General features: G+C 37.0%; 3 protein-coding genes across 10 annotated transcripts in view; 2 read left to right on the forward strand and 1 right to left on the reverse strand.

The window, feature by feature from the left end:
- The window catches only part of mst (misato mitochondrial distribution and morphology regulator), a 102,630-nt gene that overhangs the window by 15,918 nt on the left and 63,063 nt on the right, over positions 1-23,649 (forward strand). For all 4 annotated transcript variants that reach the window (XM_089868417.1, XM_089868418.1, XM_089868415.1 and 1 more), the window contains exon 13: positions 18,344-18,500. The gene's annotated coding sequence lies outside the window, so the exon portion shown is untranslated. The remainder of the gene's footprint in view (positions 1-18,343; positions 18,501-23,649) is intronic.
- LOC149692619 (uncharacterized) lies at positions 6,665-11,449 on the forward strand. The gene is made up of 6 exons (XM_089868412.1): positions 6,665-8,146; positions 8,208-8,643; positions 8,709-8,882; positions 8,951-9,997; positions 10,091-10,409; positions 10,476-11,449. Exons 1-6 carry the CDS (start codon positions 7,797-7,799, stop codon positions 10,931-10,933), a joined length of 2,784 nt encoding a protein of 927 aa, XP_089724538.1. The 5' UTR covers positions 6,665-7,796; the 3' UTR covers positions 10,934-11,449.
- On the reverse strand, positions 13,509-21,664 carry LOC149692620 (neuronal acetylcholine receptor subunit alpha-10-like). Of its 5 annotated transcripts, none has more exons than XM_089868425.1 (6): positions 21,585-21,664; positions 21,071-21,243; positions 15,427-15,581; positions 15,080-15,260; positions 14,654-15,008; positions 13,509-14,553 (listed from the first exon to the last, which is right to left on the reverse strand). In XM_089868425.1, the coding sequence occupies exons 1-6, from the start codon at positions 21,592-21,594 to the stop codon at positions 13,862-13,864; spliced, it is 1,566 nt and encodes a 521-aa protein (XP_089724551.1). In that variant the 5' UTR covers positions 21,595-21,664; the 3' UTR covers positions 13,509-13,861. The 5 variants fall into 5 exon arrangements, with proteins under 5 accessions (XP_089724551.1, XP_089724550.1, XP_089724553.1 ...); XM_089868424.1 differs by having other exon boundaries at positions 15,418-15,581; XM_089868427.1 differs by lacking the exon at positions 21,585-21,664 and adding an exon at positions 21,338-21,561 and having other exon boundaries at positions 15,418-15,581.

The following is a 23,649-nucleotide window of genomic DNA, read 5'->3' on the forward strand; positions in this document are numbered from 1 at the left end:
AATTTAGCAAATGATTATTGGTAATAAGATTGTTTTGCTTAGGTTGTCTTTGCGACAAATAACCGGACCTAAGGAACCTTCGATCTCGTGCGGGGGAAGATGCATTTTTATTTCACGAGAAATCGCGTCGAATTGCGCTGTTAGCTTTAATCGGAATTTTATGGATTGAAGTTGTGTAAGGAGGATCCGAGGAAAATAGATCGAGTAAATTGAATATCGCACTTCCAAAGAAAAATAATTCGAAATTGCTTATTTGAATATTTTTATTTTAATGTTTTTATTGTGACGTAGTAGTTTGTTTTTTAAAGTGATACTGAAACTTTCCAGACTCATTGCCTTAAAGGGTTTTAGTTTAATCTTTAATAATTAACAATACACCTTTTCTCTGATTGGTCCCATAAAACAACTTCTCTTCTCTGATTGGTCTGCAGGACTGGTGTCAGTCATTTGCGAGCGCAATTCAATTACTGTTATCTACAACAGATTGAAAAGCTTGTAGTATTCTGTTCGATTCAGTTATCATTCAGTTCCAAACCTAGAGGACAAATTATTGGCAGCCCTGAAGGTTAAATTTAAGGAACGGAGGGAGTAAGTTTCTCTAGTCCCTTCGACATAGATTCTGGTCCTCTTTGGAATATAAAGTCCATGATTTTACTTTATCATTCAAACTGTCAGTTGTAACTTAAACATAAGGCAAAATTACGTTTTTCCCCATTTTTCCAGAATTTTTATTTGATTGTGTACAGACGTTGTAATGTCAGCAGTTTGAGTTGACATTGGGAATTTACGATGTACGGTTTGAAAATAATATATAGGTCTATAGTTAGTCGCGAATTAGGCCTTGTAGTGTTTTAGAGGTATTGCGTAACATTTTCATCGATTATAACGTTTAGGCGTCTGCAATATACATCCCGTTACACCAGGTTTTTCTAGTGATAGAATAGATTATTAATATTGTGGGTTTTTACGGAGGCCATGAAAGCTTATGGTAATCATAAATGTATATAGTTCCGTCGGAATTTCCAAACTCATTGTTATTTGATCAATAGAGCGTTGTAGTTTTATGATTACAATTTATGCAAAATTGGAAAATTTTAAAAGTATATTTTAAAATTATATTGAGTTTTTTTTTATATCTGAGGTTAGCGTATGCTATATTTGATTAGGCCCATGTGACTGCTTTAACGTCACCACCACGTACAGAAAGGCTAACGCACTTGATGAACGACCCCGCCCCCGCACCCTTTATCCTGGTGACGTTAAATTTCCTTATTTACATACGAAGCAGTTGTCGTATTACGCAAGATACCGTACCGAATGTCAAACAAATCTTAATCGCGCAAGTTTCTTTTCTCTTTAATTTAAATAAAAAGTTATTTCGTAAATGTTAAACTCACATCCTGTAGTAAGTCCTTCTGTACAGGGTGTTGTCGAAAATGAATTAAGTTGCTTAAGAAACATAATAAACTAGTTATGATTTAAAGTGTTTTACGGGTGACCCCTTAAACTGATTCTATCACCCTCGCTTGTTGGATCGCCCTGTATTTTTAATTATGACGTGTTATGTTAACAGCTTAACAAACTAAATTATTTATAGATTAAAATACGCTTTTGTTTCCACCACCCAATACGTTACGTATGATTTCAGCTAAATTAATATTTAATTATTTTTTTTACAAAGTAATTAGTTTCTTTTATTCACCAAACCGGATTTGAAATTATTACAATAGTAGTAGGGTTATACGTTATTTTATTTTATTATTCCCAATTTAAATATAGTTTATGACGAAATTGTGAGCCTTAATTATCTAGTATTTCTAAGATTTTTTTATGCGGTTTTGTTGTGCCAAGTAGTGAGCGGTGGTGGTGTGGTTGTACGCCTGAATACTATTTTTCTATTATAGTCACCTGTTATTGTGTAATTTAATGATGGGTGCTAAAGTTATTGCTTCTAAAAAAGGGGTAGGACACTTTAACGAAAATTTGCTTTTCGTTTTTTCATGCTAAGAGACGGCAACTTGACCCCTCCTCGCCTGTTGAACCAAACCAAATCTAACGACGATCTAAATTATCACAATGAGAGGTCAAGTTGTCGTCTTATCTTTAAGAGCAGAAGTAGGATAAGGGTACCAAATTCTTCACTTTGCGAATGTGAATATTCTTGATAACACACCAACGGTTGGCCCTCTGGTAGTTGTTTCTGAATTTTCCCTCCAAAACGTGAGACGCTCATGGCCGAACTAGATTCAAGCACCCGCGTCCGTGTTCCGCACCTTTAGGTTGAGGGGACGGTGGTAAGAAATGCTTTTGGAACTCGGCCCATTTTTTTTTCTCTCTAGTGTAGGCGCGATGGAAGCGGCATAAAATCCTCAAATTTGTTCAGTAGTGCCAGGATCTATTACCAATGCTAGAGCTCTTTACTTCTAGTCTCATCTTACTTCTGCTAAGAGCAATAATCTCCAAGAGGCCAACTTACAGTACTAGTTTCATCGGAGAGAATTAAAAACATTACCTGTCTATTCTAATTTCGCATTAACTATCCGACCCCTTTCAGCACGCGAATTGTTAAATTCAACTTTTTCAAGGTCCTTTGACTTGTATAAAAAAAGGAATCATTCTGCTAGACGCCTGAAATACCGTCGGTCGAAGTGATGTTGACGCTGCGCTGTGATTATGCATTTTAGCTCCAGGATGTTATACATCAAAAAAGAAATATCTGACTTGACTGTTGCCATAGCGTTAAATGAATTACCTCCTTAATTGTATACTGTACAGGATAGACTACTGCTAGATTTAGGAGGGCCTTTTATAAAACCCCTAAGATTTTTGAAGGATGATCGTCCGTCTTTCCATCTCCTAGGTCGTATACAATATTTAAAATTAATAAATGTATCTTATATTAGATATATTATGTATTTCTTTGTAATTTTCTACCTTATCGTTCATAATTCTGACACTTTATATCGGTTTGCGAGATTGCGTTTTTATAAAATACGCAATGAGATGTAACAAAATAACAATTAAACCTTAAAGTTAAAGACGTCTACTTTTGCAGGCATAGATTTAATTTTAGAAGTGGGAATGGAGAACAGAGTAATGTGGGCGCGCGTCAAAGTCCCGGACCCCCCCCCCTTCCACGGGACGGGGAGGGTATGAAAAAAGAGCGACAGAGGTAAAAAGGAATTACGTATTTTTCGTGTCCCCGTCAGCAACGTCATCAAAACATAGTTTAAGTGAGCCAATAAGATAATTTAAACTTTTCGTTACGTGTTGGAGGGAGGGGCTCTATACTGGGTGGTCTATGAGTCGGAGTGGACTGAAGTAAATACTAACCGTTCTCCATTCCTACTTCTAAAATTAAATATATCCTTGACTTTTGCTATCGTAAATAGCATTTAGGTCTATTTCTGTTTTTGAGGAAATTGTTTGAACCAAGTCTTAGCTTTGTTTATGATTAATTTATTAATATTTTTTTGTTCTTTGTGACTCGAGCAACAAACCGTGACTTTTAAGTATAAAGTTCTTTCTCGGACGCGCCTGGTTTAGTTCCCAAAATTTAAAATCGTTTTCGCGTCGTCATAGAGATGCGCGGAGGACAGGCCTTACTATAGCTAGCTGTAACGTGATATTTTAGGGATCTAAGGATAAGGATGACACTAGTGTAATTTTACCATAGGAAATAATATAGTTAAAGATAGCCACCTGCCGTATCCATAAAAAGATCAAGTTTAGTCAAACTTTTCTTTACTAGATTTTTTTTTTATTGGGAAAATAAAAGGTATTGGGGATTTTTTGATAAATTGATTTTTAAATCACTCGCCAAGTTCGAAGGAGGTTCAAATTCAATAAGCTTGTCTATCAATCAAGGAATATTCGTGAAAAACCAATTATTTAAATTGCTCGCACGAATTTTACACAAATTTATTTTTTCGCCTACAAGACAAGCAAACCTTGAAATCCTTTACGCGAGATTTTTTTGGCGCAAGGAATTTCTTCGAAGTACTTTATATTAAGGTCAAAGTTCAATTTTATTCATCTTCTTTTTTCTTTGGTGAGTTTCTAACCCTTCAAAAGGAAGTTTCTCAAGGTTTTTCGCTCCCTCTCGCTCTCACTTCTGTATCTCTAATTTCCTCAACTTAATCTCAAAGTGGACGTGAAGACATTATTTCAAAGATTACGGTTGAGCTTAATTTAACCCTAATCTGAAACGAGTTCGTTTCATTATCCCTTTTAAGATTAAAAAAATTGATAAGAAATCTTTAAATGACTAGGAAAGGAATGAAATATTTTTAAAAGAATTTCATTGATTTTTCTCAATAAGTTGATAGGATTTCAACGATTTTTTCGCTTTTAAAATAGTTTATTTATCGCTTCCGAGGACGTCAATGGTTCAATAGACTTTTTAAATTTACTGGATGAGCCAGCTAAGTCCCTGCCTTTAATCCTACGTCTCCAAACATTTATTTGAAAAACATTCTACAAAACTTTTACTTTAAAGCAATATTGATTGTTTAATTTCCTCGCAATGGGTTTCTATATTTTGAAATCGTTATTTGTTTAAAGTCAATCGCGACTAAAGACACGCGCTCAGTTTTTCTAATCTCGTGAAATTTTGAAACTTATGAATATTAAATTTTCCATAAAGCACGTGGTATTAATCCCTCGTGCAACAATTGGGTTAAAAGCGCGCGCGAAATTTTTATTTCAGAATTGAAAAACCAAGGCTTAACGAATTTTTAGAAGAAAGATTTTTATAATCCATCTCCATCTTGAAGATGGTGGTTAGTAACTTAACTAAAACTCCTTATAGCTTAAGCTTGACTGGCCACTAAAGTCTGTGTACGTGTATTTGCGGCCGAGTAGTAATTACCTTCAAAGAGTCGTACATTTAAGTTTGTTTAAAACTCTCTAGGAAGTTAGGCTTAGTTAAGATTCTTAAATTCTAATCACTTGGAAGGAAGTTTTATATTCTCTAAGTGCCCTTCGTGGTTTACTTAGAGGGATTTCACTTCCCATCCTATGTACAAAATCAATAAAACGTTTTAGCTTTGCGAAAACCAGGAGAAATTAACATTTCCGTCAACTTAAGTACTGGGTCTAGGCGAGCTATGAAACCCGTTATTTTTGACGTAAAGTCTGAGGTCGAATTAGGCTAATTGTAAACGAAAATTCTCGTGCCAAATAATGTATTTAAAAAAATAACAGTGTTTGCTTGGATAGAATCCAAAAATTCATTTTAGGTCAGTTTGATTTAATTTCTTATTTTTTCTTTTACCCAGAAGTCTATGGAGAAAAACGTAAAGTACCATTTGAAAATAGACATTCAGTAGAGTAATCGCTCCAAGTTTCATCAGGTTATCTCTTCAAATAAAATCCCTACAATCAACTGATATTTGATCTCTCATTATACGTCAATATTTTCTCCGTTCCCATGTAGGAGCGGTAGACGTAGTACATCAAAGCGAATTAGTAACTATATATAACAATCTTCGAGTTTGCCTTCAGGACAGAGAAAGAACTGTATTTATTGGCCAAATTGGGAGTATAGTGAGATTGGTAATGATAACGACGAATGATATAGAAGAGGCATTTAATGGTCATCCTAGTTAAGAGACTGTAGCTTTGCTAGCTCCCTAAAGACCATGGAACCCTCGGAGACCGGTGGCTCCCGTGAAAACCTTAACTAATAGGTCAACCTAATGTCGTGTAGCGATATATAAAGCACACCAAGAATAGGTCAAATTCTCACATGAATTCGTAAATATTCATCCTTAAATACGGGGTTTATGATAGGAGAGACTTTTATTACTGTAATTCGTGTAAGGTCTCGATAAATTCATGATGTTCTCGGGTCTCACCATCCTAAATGGGTGGGTACATAGACACGATGGGAACGTGTCTTCAGCCAAAGTTTTACCCTAATAGCCCTTCTATCATTGGACATTAACTTGGATTTTTTTTATCACCGTTACCCAATGTCCCCTTGGAACTACACGCTACTCTACCTCATCAACGAAACTTTCAGAGACGTTTTTTTACACCTTAAAGGAAAGGTGTAATATCCTAGAATGTCTTCTTTTTATTTCAAGACCGTAAAGTAATGAATATTGAAGCTATATGTCTATGTTAAAGAAGACATATAGTGGTGGCACTGCCAATTTGGTGTTAGGTGGTTAGGGTTATCTTGACTTAAGCAGACGACTTTGGGGTTTATAAATTTCTATTGGACGAGTGAAGGAATTCCTCTCAATATTAAATTTGACAACAAACGTATTCTAGGGAATAATTTTCCTTTAAAATTATTTTTTTTTCTTTCTAAATAACACTGTAAGAAAAAAATATTACTACAAAGTTTTCGTTTCACAAATTCTTTCAAAGTTTTGATATAAATTCTGGTAAGATATCGAAGCGTAAAATTGCATCGTATAAATATGAAAATAGGCTTACAATTGTGCTTGAACTGAACGGAAATTGGAAATGTTTTTCTTTCTTTTTGGTTTTGGTTTTCAAAACTGAATTGAGAGATTTTGAAACCCAAAACGGTTCTCTCTATAACCAAAAACAATCATATCTAGGCGCCTTTTTTTTAGGGATAAACCTTTGAACCTGAGTCGAAGACCTTAGTTGTCTATGGAAATTTAGTCAAACCGTGCACGCGCTTAAGGCCCCTTCTGAGAATAAAAAAACAAGCTGGTCGAAAATTCACTCAAAAACTACTTTAACCAAAATCATATTTTCACGTCGATGATCGTTATGAAAAGCTATAAGAATTTTACCCAATGAAGAAAACAAATTTCTCTTTCGTATAAAACAATCGACTCGCGATTTAAGGGGTTAGTTGTTTTATAAATTAATTATAAAGTGTTCAAACTTGAAAAGTTTCCGTTGGAAACATCTCCTACGGAAGTAATCCTATTTCAACAGGGAAAGTGTCTTAATTTGAAGTATCTTTCGAGCTACGGCCTCTGAAAGTTATAGATTTCTAGTTTTAAAACTTATGAACTTAACAGACATTTAATTGTAATTCGAGGTGTTTTTGTTTTGCTTTTTTGACCGTAGAACATTATTTTTTCTTCCGATCCTCTTGAGAACCTCATATCCCATAGAAAATGCTTTTGTTCCTTATATATCATTTTCAAAAAAATTTTAAGTCAAAAAATTATTGAGCTAAATCCAACGTAATACAAATTCTATTCAAGAACTGATGTTGCCTGTCAGCGCCAACAATACCAAAGGCCTTTTCTTTGAAAAGTATAAAGTTAACCCTGTTCCGCCCTTTCTTTCCTACTGAAAGTAAATAAGGTTTCAAGTTGTATGATCTTTTCCCCCTCAATTAAAAGAAGTTCAAGCGTTCGCCGTTGTCAAAAAAACGTCGCTGACCCACAAATGACGTCAAGAAAAAAAAAATAAAGGGGGGTAGTTTCAAAATCAGTGGCATCCGTCGGCCTCTGTTACCAATTATGACACCCCTTAACACCCCCAGCCTAATGGGTCCGCGGCACAACAAAGATTCATCGACAGGTCGTAAAAGCTATTGCCGTCTCCCCAGCCCGTCTATAGCCAATGTATACCAATTCTATGGGGTTTCACATTATATATCACTCCACCGTATTATAACACCCTATGCAGTTTCTGACTTTTTTTCGTCGAAATATGTTCAAGACAACGGGGTGAAATACGAATATCTATAGATAGACCTACATCTTTTCAAGCTCAGAGGCTCAGTATTATTTTTGAAACGAACTGCATCGCTTGTCTGTTTATTTTTGAAAAAACCTTTTCGCTAAAACATAAAAATGGGTAATAGCAAAGGAGCTCTGCGTAATAAGAAAGCTAAAACTAAACGCGCTAAAACGCATAGAAAACTTTTCGCCGAGAGAAAACAATTAGAACTCGAAGAACCGCTTGACCCCCAACTTTCTAGTAAAAACAAAATCATTTCCCCAATACATTTCGTGTCCACATCGACACAGACATGTTACAACTGTTGCAAAACGATTTCTGATTGCGTGTCGTGTTCAGTGATTAGTGATGATTTAGATAATTCAGGCGCGATCTGTTCCGTCGGTCAAAATTCATCAAGAATTCATAGCACGCCAAAATCATCAGCGAAAAGCTTGGCGAGGAGGAGAATCGAAATTTCATCGTAAGTAATTAAAATAAATTTAAATGTAGGCAAGGCTTGTAAAACTAATTAAATCTTTTAGACCGGAAAATAATGATCTCGACAACTACCAGTTAGTCATTGGTAGCCCTTGCAAAGACAATGAAAAGTCAATTATTAAAGGATATAGAATAGTTGAAATAGATTATTTTTTAAATTGGTGTCTCAAGCTAAATTTCGATCATCGGTTGATTTGCACTCTGGGGTATTTTGATTTATTAGAAGAAAAGAGACGTGGCATTCAAAGCACATTCGTGTTCGAATGCATAACTTGTAAAAAACGATTTTTAAAAACATCCGAATCGCCCAATGAAAAAACTATGTCCACCCGAAAGAAAAATGACATAAATTCAAAAGCCGTGTGGGCCACTCTTTCAGTTGGTAACGGATACTCCCAACTTGACGAATGGTTTGGAATAATGGACATTCCATCCATGACTTGGAATAAGTTTTCTGGTCAAGAACGCTTCCTCGAAAAGGTACTAATTCTTACTCCACGCATTGGTTAATTTTAAATTGAAAAACCATTCGTATAATTGCCAAGTATTGGAAAGAATCTTTACTTCGTTCCATGACCGAAGCTGGGAACGACGAAAGGGAGCTAGCTCTTGCCCAAAACCACGTAGACGATGATGGTGTTCCATGTATAACGGTTTATCTTGATGGTGGTTGGTGCAAAAGAAGTTACGGTCATAACTACAACGCCGCCTCTGGCGTGGTAATAATTAAAATACTACAATTAAGAGTAATACTCGCATCATATTTAATCATTTATAAATTTGAAAGGCTTGTATTATTGGACGAGCGACGAAAAAGCTTCTGTTTCTAGGCGTACGTAATAAATATTGCTATGCCTGCGCCTTATCTGCCAACAGAAATGAGACGCCTAAAGAACACCTTTGCTATCGAAACTGGGACAAATCTTCCTCAGCTATGGAAGCCGACATCGTAGTTGAAGGATTTAAATGTAGCGAGGCTATGCACGGTGTTCGGTACCTAAAATTTATAGCTGATGGTGACTCCAGCGTTCAGTGTCGAATAATCGAAAAAGTGCCTTACGGACGCAAAGTGCAAAAACTGGAGTGTGCCAACCACGCGGTTAAAAATTATACTAAGGCACTGCACAAAATTAGCCTCAACACAAAGCTTCCTTGCAATGGTAGAAAAAGGTTGAGAGGTAAAATACACAAACTAACAGCTGCCGCACGGGGAGCAATCACGCACAACTCAAAAGGCGATTCGTCTGTGGCTAACTTACGTCATGACCTACATAATGGACCGGCACACGTATTTGGCGATCATGCTAAATGTCGTCCCTATTTCTGTCAAGGTGACAAAGAAGGAGAAGAAAACATTTTACCCGAGTTAAAGAAGAACGGGATATTCCCGTTTATAATGGCGTCGGTCGATTCCTTGGCCGCGAAGGCTGACCGCCTATACGCCAACGAGACGAGCAATCGAGCCGAGCTATTTATGAGCATCCTAGCCAAAATTAACTCGGGTAAAAGAATTAACTTTTCTCAAAAAGGAAGCTACCAAAGACGATCGTTGCTATCTGGACTCAACTACCAGAAAGGTTCTTCTTGGCACGGAAGTCCGTGGAAGAACGCTATGGGAAAGAGTCCTGGAGCTCATTTCAAAACCTTCATGGAGAAGAGAAAAAGAAAGAGAGAAAATGACAGAAAAAAAGAAGACATTCCAAAAGAGAAACGCAGAAAAGTGATGGCCACTCTACTACCAATTGAAAAAGACTATGGACCTAAAGCGGATACGGTGCCATTAACTCTGGACCAGTTTGAGGCAAAGAAAGCCAGTAGACTGGAGAATTTTCAGGTAGGTCAATTTGGTCAACAATGACCCTAAAGCTTTGGTGGCGTATATGTTTCACGTAAATGTAATATTTCATGTATATTACGTATTCTACAGGTTACAATTTCTGAACAAATTGAAATCGAAAAGATATCCCGCGGTCAACACGCAAACCCAGTCTATGTCGCGCACAGAGAGCATCGCCTTACTGCCTCCACTTTTGGCTTTTGCATGAAACGTAAAACGACCACATCGTGTCACAACCTTGTCAAGAGCATACTGTATAAGCAAACGTTTTCATCAGAGTGTACGGAATACGGAAAAACCAACGAAACTGTGGCAATTAGATGTTTCATGGACAAAACGGGCTATTTTGTTAGACCAAGCGGTCTGTACGTTGACCTGAAACACGGATACCTAGCAGCGAGTCCTGATGGTATGTTAATTTTTTAGGAATGTTTGTTGGTCAGCGGGTTTTTAAAAATATGTCTCGGTTTTACAGGCGTCATAGACGATGAACAAGCTTTGGTTGAAGTGAAAACGGCACCATCAGCAATAGGCCTAAACTTAACTGAGGCCATAAAAAACAAAAAAATAAAATTTTTAAACCTAACAACCGATGAGGACGGGAAAACCAACATTACACTGAAGAGATCACACGCCTATTTTTATCAAATTCAGGGGCAATTAAATATCGCTGATAAAAACAAGTGTTTCTTCGTTGTGTACATAGACGAAAATAACCCAATTTTTGTGGAAGAGATAGAGAGAGATGGGCATTTATGGCAAAACGTAATGCTTCCTAAACTTTGTGCTTTTTTTAACGATTGCCTTTTGCCTGAAATTCTGGACCCACAAATTCCGAAAGGTCAGATTTGTAAAGATCCGCTTTACATAATCGAGGCCCAAAATAAACTGAAACTAAAGAAAGAAGCCTCTAAAAGTGATACTAAGTTGTGAAGTGAAATATCGGGTGTGACGTTTACCTAGACGCGGCTCGAATAATACACATTGAATTATTTTTATTTATATATTACTGAAACTGGCTCAACTTCAAGTTAGGATCTGCAACTATACCAAATTATATTATTTCGTTTGAATCACAGATCGGTGAATCAGCGAAAGTAGTGCTTCAATTTCTCTCGTCCCATATCGTCTAAACATGCAGGATGCTCTATAGTAATTTAGCTTCTCGTTTATTGTAGTAAAACTACTTTCGCTATTCTTGAAAATTAGAAGGAAGAAAGATACTGAATCTATTGATGTTTAGATAAGGCTCCGACGAGCGGGACAACCGGACAAAAGGTGGCCGTGCCCTAGGGGCATGGGGTTGTTAAGAGCTCCCTTTTTATTACTATTCTCTCCCACTTACTTCTTCGCGAAAGTGAACTGCAAGGACTACATAGTATATCAAGTAAAACTGTATATTCCTTGGTAAAAACCTCAAGGTCATCGACGGAGTACCCAAACTCAGAAGGGGCCTTAAGAAACTGAGAAAGTTTTAACGTTCACCCTAAAGATTCAATTTGTATCAAGTATTAAAAGTTACTTTGAATAATTTAATCGGTTAAGCAAACTCCGATTGGAACATTACAAGCTTCTTAACGCGGCTAGCGTCAATTTGATCGATGGAGTTGTCGTTTGGAAGGGATGGGTTGGGGGGGGGCGTTCCAAAAAGGATCTTTTGCTACAAAATAAAAAAGAAAGATATATTTTTCTTGATCCAAAATCCGGAGAAGATTGGTAACTCGCTCGCTCGCTCGCTTCCACCTTGGGGATATTTTTCAATCTCAGTTTGCATTACCATTAAAGCTACCCCTATTCAATATTAAACGTGGAATTTATGCCTTTTTCTTTGGTCGTGATATGAAGTGGACCCTTTTGATTTTTGAAATATTTTTAGCGAATCAGATTACCAAGGCGACTTTAATACAATTTGAATAGCGGTGGTTAGGGTTAAAAGTTATTTTTGGAATTGATAACTTAAATCGCTGTAGCGTGTTAATTTAATTAGGACCAATTATTTATTTATTCGAATAGAGATAATTAAGACGAAGGCTATATCAGGTTTATATATACTCCATCTTCCAGCCCTTGGTAATATTACCTCTATTTCTATAAATATTTTTTTGTAATTCACGGAAATGAATTTAGGCCTAATAGAAAAATAAAAATTAATTAATATTTTTTGTATGTCTCTTTTTATTTTTTAATTAATTACTTTTCTTTTTGGTTTGGTAAAGTTTCCTTTTTTAACTGAGCAATTAAAGCTCTCTGTAATAATTAATTTTGTATACATTGATATATGGTTTAGTGTCCCTATATATTGTTTATTTCACGTTTTTTTTTTAATTACTAAACTGCCCTATTTATTAATTTTATAATTATTTCGGAACTAGTCTATATAAAAGTTATGGGATGGTTGTTTTTTTATTTGTATAATGTAGCTTCTAAAATTTTAATTAATAACACGGTATTTATATTTAATTCCCTTTACAATTAGACCCAATTAACCAGGAGCAGATGACAAAGGAGTCTCGGACGCTAGCTTCCACAATATAGAGGGCAATGGCACCCGCGTACGTCACAGCTGTAGCGGTATCGTTTGCCATAGACGCGCTATCAGACATTATAGCAGACGATGCTTTTGGTGGATTATATCTGGCACCAAAGTCTGCTGGGAATTTGTTTTGTAATAACGGACTAACGGTGGCTACTGAGGTTCGTCTTATCCGATCGCGACATAAATATACACAATATAATTATACTTTATTCAAACAGCTGTAACCGTTGGTATTAAGATAAAAGATAAGACTAGGCCTACATTTTGTGACTTTAAACCTACTAAATAGTAAATTAAGTCCAAACTAGCAGAGAAACCCAGGTAAGCCAAGGCTTAATTAACAATTTGTGCCCACTGGAATGATTGTGCTCGGGTTTTCAAATTATAAAGCAAGGTTTTAAAAGATGCCGAAACACAATGTTATATATGTGTTTTAGGGCCAAAATATTCCGTATGTTTTTGAATTAATTGACTGCTACAAGAGGTTGGAAACGAAATCACTGTCTCTTACTTTTTGGGTTTTAAAAGATCGTGAGTGATTTCTTTTCCCAACCTCTTGTAGCTATCATTTAATTCAAGACGAAATTAAGAAAAAATTGGCACTGAAACACATTTTAGTTTTTTAATAGTGTACATACGTTACTCGCTGGGCTTTTCATTATCAATTTTAGTCTAAAAAAAAGATTAAAAAGCCGTTGAAATCCATTTTTAACTCTAATACTCGTTAAGCCTAGGCTAATTATAAGCAGACGATACGTATTTTTAAAGAGAGGCTCCAGACGCGATTTCCCAGATCTCCTTTCGAGACTTTGCAGCCACGCTATTGGTTGGAAAATAAAGCTCAAATTTCCTACGAGAGGGGGCACTGGCGTAATGATTTTGGTTAATAACCGTGACGTTCGCGGATCCCATTGCCCTCTACATTATGGAAGCTAGCGTCCGAGACTCCTTTGTCATCTGCTCCTGAATTAACTTATTAATTAGAATTATTACGTTATAAAATATATTACAGACCAACATCATTAATATCATCATATATTTACATCTACTCCGGAGTCCAACAATTAATTATTTACAGTTATGAGCATCTTAATTATTTGATTAAATTTAATTTAATTCTTTTTATTACGTAAGAATACGTTCCCTACCATTCCATCCATACTTATCATATAGTTGACTCAGACGAATTAGGCTTAGCTTTAACCCGTCCATCTTCTCCCCTGAGCCGAATTGATAAGGTGGATTGTTTTTATTCTATCTAAGAAGTTAGGTCTAATTATTCAGAGTGTTTTAAGGACGCGTTCGCACTACGCTTGATTTGCTTATCAAACAAACTTGGGTCCGCGTCTCTGCACCGGTATGAGCACGAGAAACAATAGGGAAGAGACCAAAGTCACTATAAAGAAGATCCAAAACAGTAACCGATCTATAACGATGGCAATTTGGCGCCATTCGTTGACGGTACGCGTGTAATGATCCTCTTGCTCTTGTCGAGCCAGTAAGTACCGTAATGTCCTCAGAATTTCGTCCTGGACTCGGTTTCCCGAGCCACCACCACCTAGTCCGGAAGTGCCCCCGCTTGTTCCCGGAAGTCCGCAATGATGATGATGCGTACGCGAACATCTAGCGCGGTGTTTCGCGTTCAGGACAAAGTCATTTAAGTTCGCATTGGTTAACGATTCGTTACTGGAGTATTCGTTGGAATCCTTCAGCTCGTCGTGAAACGACTCGATGTTGAGCCGGCAAGCGTCGTTCGACGGCCCGCCGCCCCCTCGGTACCCGTTGTTCACCGAGGCCATCATGTCCTTAAGATTGTAGGCGTCCGAACAGTGACCGCTTCCCTTACCGGTGTTCTTGTATTTGACGCACGTGCATGAAGCCACTAAGTCCAGGATGACGCGTCGCATCCAGGAAGGCACTTCGCGACGGTTCGGCCCGCGGTAATGGAAGTTGAGAACGATTACAGTCATCACGACCGATATGGACGTGATGGCCATGACAGCGGTTAAGTAAATACCTGAAAGATGAATGATTCGTTTGAGGACAAGACCACAACCTGATCCTTCATAGTGTATTCGGTTAAATTAGATTAGGTTAGGTTTTGATTTGAGGCTTACCAAGTAGAGGTATAGACTCTGAAGTTTCGGGCATTTTCTCGGCGATGGCCAACATGAAAACGGAGAAAGCGAGTAGAACGGTGACCCCCAGGGCGATTTTCTCGCCAGAATCGGGTGGTAAACAAAAGACGAGTAGAGTTAGAACACTCATCATCATACAGGGCATTACGACGTTGTACATGTAATACAGTGTCTTGCGCCGAATCACTAAGGTGATGGTGACATCCGGGAATGGCTCTGGACAGCAAGGGTAACGGACTACGTTCCGAACTAACCTGGCTTCCATCAGTTCCCATTCGCCGTTTGGCACGTAATTGTCTAAATCCACCGCCGATGTCCTGTTCATAACGTCAACCTGCAACCCAAACGCAAACACCTTAATTAACGCACTCCTCTAGCTTGTCTAAAATGAACTCGAATACCGACTTGTAGGCCATCGTATATCCAAGAACCCAACTTCATAGTGCAAATTTGGTCGTCGAACGGGAAATAGGTGACGTCAACTGGACAAGTGCTTCGGAATTTGGTAGGTGGGGGCCAGAATACGTTACCATCGGGGTTGACCATGGCTCGACTGTTCATATAACCCCGAGTGTAATCGTCGGCGCTAAGGGACAAGAAGTGATGCGAAAAAAACGAATCAAGAATGCCCGCAAAACCCCGAATAATAAATTATTAAACATAATGCATTTAGGCTTAGCTCAGGGTACAATTAAATAAAAAAACTTTTAATGTAATTAGTAAGAATCGAAAAGGTCTAGTACCTGACCCACCTGTTGTACAATACAATATCGGGCAACCAGAGTTTCTCGCAAGGGATTCGAATCTTTGTAATGTTCGCGTATTCGTCTGGATTCCATACCATAAATTCATCCACCCATTCTTGGTCCAACCAGACGTTGGTTGTCAAAACCTGGTTCTTTTCATCCTGAAATTCGATATCAGACAGTTCATGATTAAGAAGTAAACTCGTTTTCTTTTTTTTCAAAAATGTATACGCGCTGAAGGATAAAATTTATATTGGGTATCTAAACATTTATTTCTCTATGGTTTTTAAAGACTTTTTATTGTTTAGCTCAACACTTTTTCAAATGATCCGTATACCACCCACCCATTATGTGAAACCACTGAAAGGTGTTACATTCCGATAATGAACATTTGATATTTTTCTAATCGTCCTATCAAATCATTTTTTATTTCAAAGCTGTTACCATTACCATCTTAAATCTGACCATGCAATCTTAGCAAAACTTCAACATAGCCAAAGCGAAAACTTTAATGGTAATACTTTAAAATCGCAAAGTTAGCTTGATTGAAAAATAAATTCATGTCATGGTATTTTAATCAAATTTTTTTCCCCTCTTTTTCTCCTCTCTCTTGGGAAATTAATTGATTTAATTACTCGAAAAGAACAAGAGAGAAAAAGTAACGAAAATAATTAATTAAATGAGGTTTGAAATCCTTTATCAACCTTAGAATGGCCTAAATTTCCATTAATCAATAAGTGTTTTTAACTGCTTTAAAGATTACAACATAAATTCCACTATGTTATTTTACAAAACACACAAAGGAAAAAATTACGATAAAAAAGGATAAGCCAGCCATAATTAATTAGTGTTTTATCTCAAGCAGACAATTTTTCGTTTGGTATCCAAACCAGAACTAGACTAGAGTCCTACGAGGATGATGTATTTATGCCCAAGGAGTCTTGGTGAGAGTAACTAACACCTTGTTACCTCTTAGTATGTTTTTCACTCCCCCACCCCTCAACGAAGCGCGCACATCCCAGCGAGAGAGAGAAACTGCCATTAGAAAAAATTATCATTTCTTTTTAAACCTAGATTTTTCCCCCAGATGGCGCAACATCCCCACGAGACTCCTCTCGCTTTATCCTCCTAGACCAGTCCAATCGGAATTTGCTCTATTGTTAATAGTATTTTTTTTCTTGAATGTGCGTGTTACATTATATTCGTGGAATATTCCGGATATAAGACTTTGCAGTGTCTCTAGGGGAATTAATCGTCTATTCTTAGCCTAGTATCTCTGGAAATTGGAGTAGGTTTACGAGCGGGAGATTCGTTCTGTAGTTCCTTAATGATAACAACCGTGATCCCAGCACCTTCTCTTCTTTTAGCCCACCACCCACACTAATGTCTAATTGAGCAGAAAAACTCTCTCGATAGCTTAGTAAAATATATCAAAGTTCTTTTTTGGGGGATATAACGAAACAAAGGATGAGCAGCCATTACTTGAAGTAAAACATACCTCATAATATAACGCGTAGCTCTTAAATGTTTATGGCGTAAGTTTATGTTTGGGTTACGTCATAGTGCGTGATTAAAATTAATGTTAGGTACCTTTGGGACTTTGTTTTTACTTGTTCAAATATTTGGGTGTTACGGTAAAGTTTGCGATGTTAGTAATAATTCTGTATATATTTTATTTATTTTTTTCTTGGGTTTTTCTTTTGATTTATCCGTGTGGTGGCCTCCGAGAGCATATAGGAGACACCTCATCTATCATTTGGCGCATGGTCATTTCTTTCCCCCCTTTTTTTTACTTCCGGTGTCCTATGACCTTTTCAATCTTCTCCCAACGGATGTGAGCAAAAATCCGGACATTTTCTCTAGGTCTAGACTGTATTCGTTGACTTAATTAAAGGTGATAAATCCACTTGTATCATTAAGTACGTTGTTTCTTTAAATTCGCGCCTTTTCCTATAATAATTTTTGGCGGGAAATCTCGCGAGATTTCATTTAATTTCCCGCCAATTCTCACCAACCATTTTTTGGCGGGAAATTTCGCGAGATTTAAATTAATTTCCCGCCAATTTATACCAACCACTTTTTGACGGGAAATTTCACGTGCAAGGCCTAATTTGGATGTAGCACGCGCGAGAACACGAGGTTTTTGCCCTCCTTTTCCCCCTCGTGACATTAAACCCAAACCAACTTGTAAACGGAGATACCCAATTTGTTGCTGACTCTAGTGTTAGAGTGTCTGAGGCGCTCCTTTCCGGTTTCCCGCGGCTATATACGGAGGAGCCTGGGGCCCATCCTTAATTTCTATCCTATCTCCAGTCCTTTTCCTTATTATTGCATTTTGCAAGTGGACTGAGTACTTAGGTTTTCTCTCGTCTCGCATCGCGTTTCTCCGAATTTAAAGATCTTGTATTTTTTTTTTCCTTCTTTAGTTTTATTTCAACTGAATCTTCGGGTTTTCATCACTTCGAAATTAAAACCAGAAACCACTCGAAATTCATTTCTTTTCTGAATGTAACCTCTTTAACTCTCAAAGTTTGGCCTTAATTAATTTGGAAAGTATTTAATACCAAAGTTTTGGCAAACATTTTTTTATGCTTAATTAAAACAAGTTTTAGATAAAAAGGTATCGTCTATTCATTAAGATATTCTGTAGCGCCTTCTAATTACGGGTGCCGTACTTAAATGGGATTACATATATTATAAACTTATGTTAGAATCAATACTCATTAATATAATAAGCCCATGGGAATTTTTCAAATATTGCATTAAAAATTCCCCATGGAGATTGGTTCAATTCAAAGAAATTAATTGGATATTTTCCATCAATAGAATCCGAACGAATCAATTTCTATTTCCTATTGATATTTTACTAATTAGGCCTAAATTTCCCAGGGCTAAAAATTTCTCTATTTCTTTCTTTACATAGATTTGGCCTTTGATGTATAATGCGAACAAATCCCAGATGGTAAAATCCCTAAAGGATAAATACTGAGCAGCAGCTAGCTATTCTCGTCGCGTCTTCATCAACCCTCTTTTCGCTCTCTCTCTTCATCCCGCATCCCGCAGCATCTTCCAGGATGCAGGTAAGGATCGTTCTCTCCATATTCCTCACTAAATAAAATAGGCTTAACGTGTGTGGGCGAAAAAGGCGGGAAAACAGCTCGCGCGCCAACATAGGAAATGAAAAGCTATATCCCTTTAATTTGACAGAGCGTGAAAATCTCACGAGGACTTCCCTCCAGCGCCTTTCTATACAATTTTCTTCCCGCCAAATTTTCCCGATAAAATTTTCACTTTTACAACTTTAAAAATACCGTCTCTTTGCCAAGAGCAATAATAAGAGTTGCCTTTTAGTTAATTAACAGGATGGTTTGCGCGTAATAATTAAGTTTAACTTTGAATGACGTGTATTTGCATAATTAGCATATTTCTATAAACTCTACACTTCTTCTCTGGTTGACACCTTGAACTTAAGTGTCAGAACTTGGGTTCTAAACGAGATACCGGGATATCCTTTAAGTATGTCATAGCCCAGCTCTTTCTGGGGTTATAACAATAGGGGCTATTTAAATCATTGAAGCAAACTGCGAGTGATTTTTAAAGATATGTATATATTTAATATCACCGTACTGGAAAAACATTGAGGTGAAAAAAACAATTGTTTCCATGGCTCCCTAAAGATTGAACGAAATAAGAAAGACGATAGTGACAGCTCCGTACCTTTGACCGCGTTAGACTATATAACAAGAAAACCAAGATTGCCTGTTCTATACTCTAACGGCAGGTATCCCCGGAGCCAATACCATCGCAAATCATTTATAGAATTTCTCGCGTGCCACTTTAAGTTTTCAACAAGTCCCATATTCATTAAAGTAGGGTTCTTAATATTATACGTACTGTAATCTAAGAATGAAACGATACGTTACATGGGAGGGAAGCAACGCGTATCCCAGGTTAGGCATTCTTTTTTCTTATTCTTCTTATAGAAAGCCCACAAGGGACCCCTAGCCATTGGTAATAAAACCTAAAAAGTTTCGTTTTTTTTTCTTTTGTATAACCTTTAACCCCTGGTACTAAAGTACATCGAAAGGTACTATAGTCCTCCATAATATGAACAGAGTTAGTAGAAGAGATGGTGTTTCAAGAACACAGGGTTGGCACAGGCACAGGTCATAGAACAAATTTTGAAGGTTTGTTATTAACAAAGTCTAGCCTAGTGGGTTTGAATTTCTCTGGTTTATACGAAAATTCATTATCAATTGTCGCGGTCGAACGTGGCAAAATGCTGAGGTTACGCAATTACTTTAAAACCAGGATCTGATTTACCATCTTATCTATGAACCATGTACTGCAAAATAACAAAACAAAAATAGTAAACTTTCTTGGGCAAAATACTATATAGAGGTGATGCAATTCACTTGGGAAGTAGTTTACGACGATGAAGACAAATTTCGATTTCCAAACCTTTCCTCGAGCAAAAACCTACATGCTCACAGTACGCAGCAACGTACCCTCAAATCTCTCTCTCTGTTCCAACTTCCAACAAACAACCCATAGGCTATTACCATTAGGGATATCTATCTATCGCTTTCTGGCTTATTATTTAGAGATTTCAACTTGGATAAACAATAAAATACAACCCAAAAAATAACCGTATACCCACCCCATTTACGCTTGATCATAGTGCACCTAGAGACCGGATGTTTATTTTTAAAATTTCAGCGCGTCTGAGTCTGAGCTAGGTGCGATCCGAAAATGCGTCTGTTCATATTTTTGGACTAGACATTATACGTAGTGAACTTTGACCCAAGTTATCTCAGTACCCAAGTCGCGGGTTACGAGACAGAAACGGCGTTTGTGAACTTAGACCCCATTAAGAAAATAAGTATTAAAACGTAATTACCCACAGAACGTAGCGACATGTGACATAAATCGAGCTGCAAATTTCAATACTATAATGTAATAGAAAAACCAATATTTCTTGCGACCTGTCTAGCCCCTATAGTAATCGTTAGTTAAAAGTAATCCCAATATTATGGGATAAATCGTTCTGTCTAGACTTATAAGTATAATATAGATATTCATAAGCCATTTCGATGAAGGGAGAGTTGGACTCTGATATATATGTTATTGATTTTTGATAATTTCGGATATTCGGATATTCCTAGAACAATTTGAGTTTGAGCTTATACTTTGGTCAGTCATTAAGTAGCCTTAACGTCTCTCTAGAGTTTGCAGGAGAGAGAGAGAAAATTCGGTTATGCCAGTAAGGAAATCAATCGTTATTATTAATTGTTGGGGCCGGCCCAAAACTTTAGGAGATCTCCGAACAGGGAGGGATATTTTCTGGAAAGAAATATGATCTAACCCTTGGTCATTATTTCTTTATATGGAACCAATTAATCAGCTCATAAATGAACCAGGAAGTTAAGCCTAATCTTATCACGTATAAGATATTTATTGGGCATAAAAGATGTACGTGATTATCTTAATTGCCATCTTCGGGTTTAACTCTGGTTCTATAAGGGGTATGGCGAAGTTCTTTGAATATGTCATAGCCCAAATAGTTGTCACTATAACATCAACGCGATGATATGTATGTTGTCTTAAGGATTTTGGGATAATGGAAGATCTTAATTTTTTTGTCACTTACCAAATCGAATATTTGGGTGAGTGTGATACCCAGTCTGATAACCACGGAATCGGCCGCGTTATGAACGGGACGGACACTCGGGTCGTAGTGACGTAATAATTTATCCACCAGTTCTTTCTCGTCGTTTCGCCATTGTTCCGAATTCTCCGAAGAGTTCTCCGCACCTAAAACACCTGAAAATAAATATACAACCCGAAATTAATAGGTGTAAAATTAATCAAACGTATCGTTATCAAAGTTTGAAATCATAAATCGATAATTTTAGACCATTTTAATTTGAAAATAACTTAAGAATTAATCCTTTTTTGCTTCCTTAATCTATATACTACTTTGCCGCCACCAATACCACATCATCCTTCTCTTTCCGGTTCCCGCCAAAGAAATCTTCCCACTCGTTGTAGGAGCTTATTGACTTAAGAAATAAGGCTTAAGCGGCTTGGAATTACGCTCGAATTCCTTATCGATCTTTTTTTCAAACTAAGTTTTTTATCTTCTTTTATATATACATATATACTCTCAATCATGATTCTATTCCATTATAGAATTGCTATAGTACGTGAATTTATTCGGTTTTCACACTAATGTGCACTGAACCATAGCCCACTTGATCACGCTGGCTGCACGCGCTATAGAAGCCCGCTCAATCGACCCTAAAAATGAGAATAACATAGGTTCGGTCTAAAATTCAAACCCGTCTGGTTTTAACATGGGCCTCTATGGGAGGGGACCAGTTTTTTCAACGTTTTTGACAATATTAGTGCATGTACTGGTTCAAATTTCTTGAATTTTTAATGAGACGTGTATTGAAAGGTTTGATATTATCCTGTAAAATTTCAAGTCTTCAGCTATAATAGTTTTTTTTATAAAAAATAAAAATCATCACATAGTAGAGAAATAAATCCTTCAATTTCTCTACTATGTGATGATTTTTATTTTTTATAAAAAAAACTATTATAGCTGAAGACTTGAAATTTTACAGGATAATATCAAACCTTTCAATACACGTCTCATTAAAAATTCAAGAAATTTGAACCAGTACATGCACTAATATTGTCAAAAACGTTGAAAAAACTGGTCCCCTCCCATAGAGGCCCATGTTAAAACCAGACGGGTTTGAATTTTAGACCGAACCTATGTGACGCGCCGTATTCGCGAGTTAACATGTAAAAAAAATCGTTTGGACGGGCTTCTAGAGCGCGTGCAGCCAGCGTGCGTGATCAAGTGGGCTATGACTGAACGAACCGAATTGCAGAGAAATGTTGGTTAAAATCCACGCTAAGCCTAATTTGAAATATTTCAATTTAGGCATAAAGATTTTTAGCTCGGGAATTTAGGCTTAAGAGGTTCTGAAAGGACAAAAATCATCCGTTAAATGGGTTTAATATTATTGGAGGAATTGAATGCATTCGAATACTTGAAAGTTACTTGGCCAAGATATTTCTGTCGTGGTAAGCTGTAATCGGTCAAGCCGCGATTAATCCGCTTTCCCGGCTTTGGTCATTTGTTATTGTGTTTCTAAGTGATTTTTTTTTTTTTACAATCTAACAAACACTCCATCCAGTGCCTTAATTGCTAAGCCTACATAACTATTTTTTTCTTCTAATTAATAAGTATTCCGAACTAATTAGTAGAGCGTGCTAATTAGGATTTTAATTAAAACCGGATTATGTAACTTTCAAATTATTTTTTTTAGTTGCCAAGGCTTAAAGGGCAAAATTCGTGTTTGAATTTGAGGTTAGGGTTAGCTAAATTAAATTCTAAGAAAGCAATTTAGCCTTAAAAAACTGGTAGGTAAGAGTTTGAACATAAGGCTTAACGATTCGGTAACAGCCCGCCTTCTTTCTGCGCAAACGCTTTTTGTAAATTGACCAATTTTAACATAAAACTGGTGGAATTTCCGAAATGCGTTTATAACGCCCAGTTAACCTCTGAGATACGTGTGCCAACCAATTCCTTCTTGACATCCATACAAGTCAATTCAATTTTGTGTTATTTTCTTCTTTAAGAAATCGTTTGTACCAATTTTCTTCCAAATCTAACTTAATAGCGCCATGGGATCGGTCCAAAAAGCATAAAATTACCCAAGGTACATTCTTTGGCGTCATAATCTATAACCATAAGTAACGCGATAACAGTTAGTGTGACACTATGGTGACATCTTTAGTCAGGACGATTAGAAAAGTGATGTCATAGTGATGTCATTTAACGTGAATTCGCGCCCAAATTAGTATTACGGCAATTTGAAACTTGTGTCTTGCTTACAATTTTTATGGTACTTTCGCTATTACTGGATAAATAACTTCTTCAGATAGTCAGGGACCAGTACTATACCGAATCTTTCTCTCTATTTATATATAGATAAGGGCAACTCCCAGCACCCAAAGGGATATGTAAGCCCCCCACCATAGTTGAAGAAGCGAAGTCGCGGCAGCTAACATTCTGAGATTTGAAAGTACTCATGCAGTACTCCCAGAAGCTAAGAGACCCATACCATAGTATAAATGGAGAATAAAATTGTATCTCCTCCTTCGGTCTGGCGTCTACCAAAGGGTCCGGGAGAGGTCCGGGTGGGTGGAAGG

Source organism: Phalangium opilio, unplaced genomic scaffold (assembly GCF_054372755.1).
Source record: "Phalangium opilio isolate 3A_F unplaced genomic scaffold, DU_Popi_V2 ptg000024l_1, whole genome shotgun sequence".
NCBI classification, from domain to species: domain Eukaryota; kingdom Metazoa; phylum Arthropoda; class Arachnida; order Opiliones; family Phalangiidae; genus Phalangium; species Phalangium opilio.

Bases quoted from the DNA above. Each gene is read 5' to 3' on its own strand.
- LOC149692619 (XM_089868412.1), top strand. From the start codon at position 7,797: ATGGGTAATAGCAAAGGAGCTCTGCGTAATAAGAAAGCTAAAACTAAA. The intron at 9,998-10,090 runs GTAGGTCAATTT...CGTATTCTACAG, and splicing joins GTAGACTGGAGAATTTTCAG to GTTACAATTTCTGAACAAAT. The intron at 10,410-10,475 runs GTATGTTAATTT...TCGGTTTTACAG, and splicing joins CCTAGCAGCGAGTCCTGATG to GCGTCATAGACGATGAACAA.
- LOC149692620 (XM_089868424.1), bottom strand. The intron at 15,582-21,070 runs GTAAGTGACAAA...ATCGAATTTCAG, and splicing joins TCACCCAAATATTCGATTTG to GATGAAAAGAACCAGGTTTT. The intron at 15,009-15,079 runs GTCGGTATTCGA...TTTGGGTTGCAG, and splicing joins GGATATACGATGGCCTACAA to GTTGACGTTATGAACAGGAC.